The 6,290-nt window shown below is 41.1% G+C and overlaps 1 protein-coding gene across 1 annotated transcript in view; it reads right to left on the bottom strand.

The window, feature by feature from the left end:
* Nucleotides 1–480, bottom strand: part of PEX7 (peroxisomal biogenesis factor 7) — a 49,348-nt gene extending 48,868 nt beyond the window's left edge. The window contains exon 1 of the mRNA XM_009319142.1: nucleotides 474–480. Coding sequence (XP_009317417.1) covers nucleotides 474–480 — 7 coding nt within the window. The remainder of the gene's footprint in view (nucleotides 1–473) is intronic.
* Nucleotides 481–6,290: the final 5,810 nt, after the last annotated feature.

Here is a 6,290-nt window from a genome sequence, read left to right as displayed (position 1 = left end):
GCCCCCCCGGGCTCCAGGGGAACTGCTGCTGGCCCTGGGTGGCCGTCCCGCTCTGCCTCACTGCGCCAACCACCCCCAGCGGCTGCCGGGTCCCGCTCTGACTGATTCTGCAGAGGTGGTAGCTGCAGCCTTGGGCCTCTGTGGCATATCCCTCCAGTGCGGCCTTGTCCTCTGACCTCTTCAGAGGAAACCTGTAAGCTTAGGAGGGCCTACTGAGAAATTTATCACTTGATACCGTTGGGCTTTCATACCTACCCCAGCGTGAGTTGTAATTAAAGGTTATCTGGCCCAGACCAGGCCTCTGACCACGTGCTGGCCATTTCTCATGATAAACAATTCTGCAAAATTGCCTTCCGGTGACAAGGACATCACTTCCAAACTTAAAAGACGTACAAGACATACATCAGCTGATTGTGTGTGCATCAGCTTCAGTACATGAGATGCTTCAGTCATACTATAAGTATGTATGTTACCTGTCATTTTTCGTTTTAAAAAGCCCTTCCAAGCTATTCCGTTCTCTTAGTTTCTTGAATAGATCTGCATATTTTATCATTCCCCTTGTGATGCAATTATGCTTTATGGAAGTCCTTTTATGAGCGAACTGAAGTTTTCTTAAACCTGTCACAACTTCTGTTTAAGTCAGTGGGAATTTTGCCTTTGAAAGGAAAGGGGGAGCAGTTTGGGCTTAGAAAATAACTATTTCAGCAGAGCAGCAGCAGCTGCAGCTTTTGTTATATTCTATCCTGTGTGTGATATATGGGACTTTAAAATACAGACACACAGATCATTCCAGTTGGACACAGACTACCTTAATCAGTTAAAATGACCCATCTATGTGTGGAGAGATAAAAATACAAAATTATTATTTTACACATTAGGAAGGTACAGCAAAGGCGAATTAGATTATTTAATCAAGGTTACGTCATGGAGCTTGGAGGACAGTTACATACTCCTGCTACTCAGCCTTGTATTTAAAACTAAACCTTGACTACAACATCTATTGTAAAGCCACACAAATGTCTCTTCAACTGGCACTCAAATGCAGATCACTGAATTAGGCAGTTCTACTAATTCTTTGATCTTGTGGTAAAAATGAAAACAAGTATGTTTATCAACCAGCCTCCAGGATTTTAGAATAAAATCAATCCAAATTCAGTGCAAGTGAAGCTCAAGTTAATGTATCCTTTGGATTCGCACAGCAGCTCCCAAAGCCTCACAACTGGCAATTTATAGGCTTAATTTATTGACAGACATCATATGAGATCAGATTTTTTAACCCTGGGGCAAAGGAGTACCTTACCAAATTGGCAGCTCCAGGCCAAATTCCAGCAATTTTAGCTTCCATGGAATCTTTTTAAATCAATGTGTCTTTTCAAAATGCAAGTTACGAGACAATTTTCTGAGCAAGTGTTTTTAAAGTAATTGCCCTTTGTGACTGGGATGTCAATAACAACACTTGAAAAGATACACAGCCACCGCAGTGGTGCAGTAAGTAAATGTGGACACGGCCCTTTGTGAGGCAGTGTTCGGGAGTCAAGTGCTTGATGGTGTAAAGTCCAGTTACTCTATAGACAATTTATTACTGATATATCTGAGTATAGGACAGGTTTCATCAAGTGCATTTTCAAATCCAGTTGATCTTTTGTAATGAGTGAAATTCCACAAAGAGGTTATGCAAACAGGAAGCTGTTCTTATCAGTGGCCCAGCTTTGTTTTAAAGACGGATTAAAAGAATTTTCGTAGACATAAAGATCAAGAAGTGGATAAAAGGTTACAAGGAAGTCCTGAGAGAAGGACTAGTTCACAAAACATTTGGGTTTGGGTTTGTTGTTTTTTTTTTCACAGAAAAGCTTGTGAGTTCAGGTTTTGAAGATCCTTAGACGTTGGAAGCAAAATAATACGGCGAGTGAAAGTATTTGCACAGAAGATTTCAAGGTAGAACAACAACTAAAGAAACAAAAGCTATTTTACAAGCAAAGAGAGAAGGGCCCAAAAAACCAAACTGCCAAACACGACTGTGTTTCCTCCTCAGCCCCTGGGCAGCTGAGTAAATTCCAGGAACAGGAAGGACCACCAACCACAGTAGCGTTTTATATGCAGCTATTGAAACCGAACGGTCTACCAGCCAGCGCTGTCCACCGACAGACACCAAACCGACGAATCCCCCCTGCAGCGGTAGATGGCAGCCACGTTCCACGTAAAAACCGAGAGCCCTCAGTTCTAGGAAAAAATTCCCCAAATACACCGGAGATTTTTTTTTTTACTAACTCAACATGAAGCAAAAAATTGAAAGTTGCTTAGTATGTAACTTTTAGGCTATATTTATGCTGCGGTCACTTCTCTGAGCTCAGCCCACAATCATGCCCCTCGTTAGCATTAGAATAGGTAGTTGAGATGCTTACAGCAATATCTCCGCATCCAGTTCATCTTCTTTTCAGTCCACCGAGCTCTATTCTGTTAGAAACACCTGTCCATCATTTCCTCAGCTTGCTGGCTGGCAGCTAGCTGAGGTGTGAGTTGGGCTGGTAGCCATCACTGCTGTTTACACAAATCCTTACAAAACCCTTGCTGGTCAGCAGAAACAGTTATCAGGAAGGCTCAAGTCCAAGTATTTAAAGAAGTGAAAAGAGCTTTTCTACCAGAGAAAGTAGATTGTGAGCTATTCCCCCGTGTGCAAGGACAGGTAGCTTAAAACACTGAAAATACTCTGGGACTGCAGTAAACTTTTTTCTGTCTTTTAGTTATTGAGCCATTCATTAGGCTTCATGCTATCAAGATTTTCTTCTACAACAGTGAATGCTTATTGACTAATAGAAACGTAGAGATCTTCCCAGCTGAAATTCCCATACAGTCATGAAGCTGCATGAGTTGAAGCTTTAAGACTGCAAAACTAGCAACACTGAAAATAAACAAATGAAAGTAACCAAGGGGGTTGCGGGAATGAATGCAAACGGAAAAGGCTCCCCTCATATGGGGAAAGTGGGGATTGTGGAAGTTGGAAGGAAGAGGCAGTTAGCATGGAGACTTTTCTGGAAGAACGCAAGAAGTGAGAGGAGGGAAAGAAAGACGCTGGAGCAGAGGAGATTTAGAAAGAACCATGAGAGTTGTTGTGGGAAAAAAGGGTATGAAGGAAGAACAGCGCACACTCTTCACCATGCTCACAAGACAAGGGCTCCAAGGACAGTCCTGACAGATGAAATATCCACTCCCAACGAAGTATCCACATTGCTCCATCAGTTTTTGCTGACTGCCATTTATGTGCACCACGCCATAATTCGGTAAGCAGATTCCGCATGTTATTCCTGTTACATGATCAGCTGCATCCCTACACAATGGCCACCAGTCTCTATTTACCTGCCCCTTTGTACTTAAATATTGCTTTAAATGTTCAGTGTAATCATAGATTTACCACGTTTTAAAGATTGACAGCTGACTGCCTCATTACAAAATACAGCCCTCTCTCTGTTGAACATAAAGGCTACTTCTGATTTGTCTACAGTGATATACTTAGTCCACTTTTTGGGACGATTTTTAGAAACAAGTTTTTTATTTCAGTTTAATAATTTCTGCTGCTTGTGAGAGTTCTGGTCCAAAGCTTACAGAAATTGCATTAGTTTATGTACTTTCAGTATCTCATCTGGATATTTGTATCTGCAAATTTCTTTACATTCTTTTTTTTTTTATACCCATAATTGAAGCATTAATTGAAGCATTGATTGAAGCATTAATTGAAGACTTTACTCCTGCAAACGTCTTTGTCCTGCTTATCAGTGAAGAGTTTACAGCGTATCTCCAATCTCTCATTCCTATATATTATCCTGTAGTTAAATAAGAGGGCCTTAAAGTATGGATGAAATTTAGCATCCATTTTAAACCCAGTATCCGTAGCGATGTATTTTAGTCCATTCTATCAATTCCATCAGCACTACCATAAACAAAATTCAAAATGCAGATTAGTCTAGAATAATTTTTCTCCCTCTACACTGGACACTGACGGCCATAATACATGAAAAATATAATTTGGACAGAGTTATGTTAAACGCACATACGTTTTAAATTTCATCTCTATAAATCAGGATGCATTGGAACTACCTTTTTTGGTCTTGGATCTTGTTTACACTAGTTTGAGTAGCTAAATCAAGCCTGTGGCATCTGTCATATGCTGTTTGTCACTCATCAAAAATTGCATGTATATTTGCAACTAATAAAGTTGGCAAATTCTTGGATGTTAAAATTATAATTATGGTTAAACCTAGAGGCCAATGCTGTATCGCTGTAAAAAACATATAATGAAGAGAGGGTCGTTACTTCAACAAATTTACAGCTAACTGCTTGTTACAAGTTTTTGTCATCAGAAAAAACAGAGCCAGAACACGGCGATACTGAATCGTGATTATATGCAAACCATCTGGTGCTAAAGATGTTAATTTGACAGCACTTGAGAAACAAGTGAACAAGGTAAGTGTACTTCTGATAACGAATGGGGTGTTATTTTGGTTTTTAAAAAATCCTTTGAATTATTATCTCCTAATCAAACATTAAAACACAAGAGCTCCTAAATGTCTGATCACTCACTTCAAACAGTTAACAGATTAAAAGATATGTTTTCGCTTTATAAAAACATGGGCAATTTGTGCTTGTTATTCAACGGCATTTTGATTTATTTTTTTTCCCGGTTTAGGACCCAACCTCACTCCCAGCCAAATCAATAGAAAAACTTAACTTGAATTTGGAACAGACACGGCGCTAATAATGAAGCAAGCCTCACAAGTCGGTCACGCTAAGTGGAATAGCATGCTTCTTCCGTCTCCTTTCAGTCTGAGACTTCCTTCTGCACTTGACAAACACGGGCTGTTCTCGAGAACAACAGAGACATACTGTTCTTGCTTCCTGTAAGGTGATGTAACTGCAATGCTGAATGGATTAGCACTGATTCTGCATTTTGTGGAAAACGACATTATTTAGAAAAACACTGATTGCCATTCAGACTGTAGCAAGAAACAATAACCTACTGTATCTGGAAGATTAGCAAATATTAACTTTTCCCTGTAAATTAGTCTTCAGTTTGCTCATCATCTTCCCACCCCATTTACCCATTTCTTATCAGCAGGAGCAAATGCCAGGCGTATCTCGTCGGAAAAGGAGACTGCTCAATACAAAAGCAAACAGAGCTAGTGACTAATTTTTCTAATTAGTCAGAATTGATCCTCCGTCTACAGAAGTCATTGAAAACAATGACACAGGAGCAGGCTTCATGCCAATAACTTGATTAGTCTGAACGAGATAAATTTTAACAGGACGGACCTATTGATACGACATATAAACATAACTATAAATACGTTTTCCCTCTCTTCTCCTGTAGCTATTTAATAGAAACCCTAATAAAAAAATATTGAATAAATCATCCGTTTTCACAGTATTTCTGTTCAAAAACAGAATGCAAAAGTCTCAACGTCATTTCCTTTTCAAGTCCACTTCGAATTCCTCAGAGATTCACTCTTGGCCTGCAAATAATCTGAAAGTTTGGGGTGTTCTCCCTTCATGTTATGTATTACTTCAAATGTCAAAGGGTCTTTTCCTCTTCCTCAACTGGGTGGCCTACCATGCAAAGTTAGCGCAGCTTTTGGCTATATGCTAGTTATTCCAACTAGTTTCCTTTTTTCCGTGAATAAATGTTTTTGCTAATTATCAAGCGTTCTTGACAGGTAAATTCCAGGTGAGGTGTAAGAAACCGACATATTCAATCAACATAGAGGGGTAGTTTTCCAGTTTCCAGGCACAGCGCTTGAAAAGCGTGAGGCCGGTACTGCTGAAAGCAGCCACAAACCCTTCAGCGAACTTGAAGCCGTTTGGGAACACGGAGAGAGGGAGGTTTTAGGTTGGAGTAACAGTGGAGGACAAGGGCTGATGATTACTAAACCCTGACACTGCTCTCAACTCAGTGCAAACACCCGAAACACTCGCTCCTGGCCAGCTAGTTAGGCCACGTGTATCATAAAAAAAAAAAAAAAAAAAAGGCAGTAAATGGTAAAAATCCCTTCAACAGGAGCAGGTTTAACGCCCAGCCGTTCCGCACGACCTAGCTTCACGCACAGACAGGCTCGCTTAGGTCAAGCGAAAGCACGTTTAGAAGACTCCAGGGCGAGTCAGGGCCCGCGTGGTTTCGACGGCGGGGAGGCGCAGCCTGACCCCACCGGTCTGAAACGCGGCCGTGGGCTCGTTTTACGGGGGAGGGATATCAAACACTAAAGCTCCGCGGGAGGCGGCGGGGACGGGGCGCCGGGGCTGCC

The sequence above is a fragment of the Pygoscelis adeliae genome, unplaced genomic scaffold (assembly GCF_000699105.1).
Source record: "Pygoscelis adeliae isolate BGI_AS28 unplaced genomic scaffold, ASM69910v1 Scaffold172, whole genome shotgun sequence".
Lineage (NCBI taxonomy): Eukaryota > Metazoa > Chordata > Aves > Sphenisciformes > Spheniscidae > Pygoscelis > Pygoscelis adeliae.
Note: the sequence above shows the minus strand (reverse complement) of the source record. Positions and strands in the feature narration are given on the sequence as shown.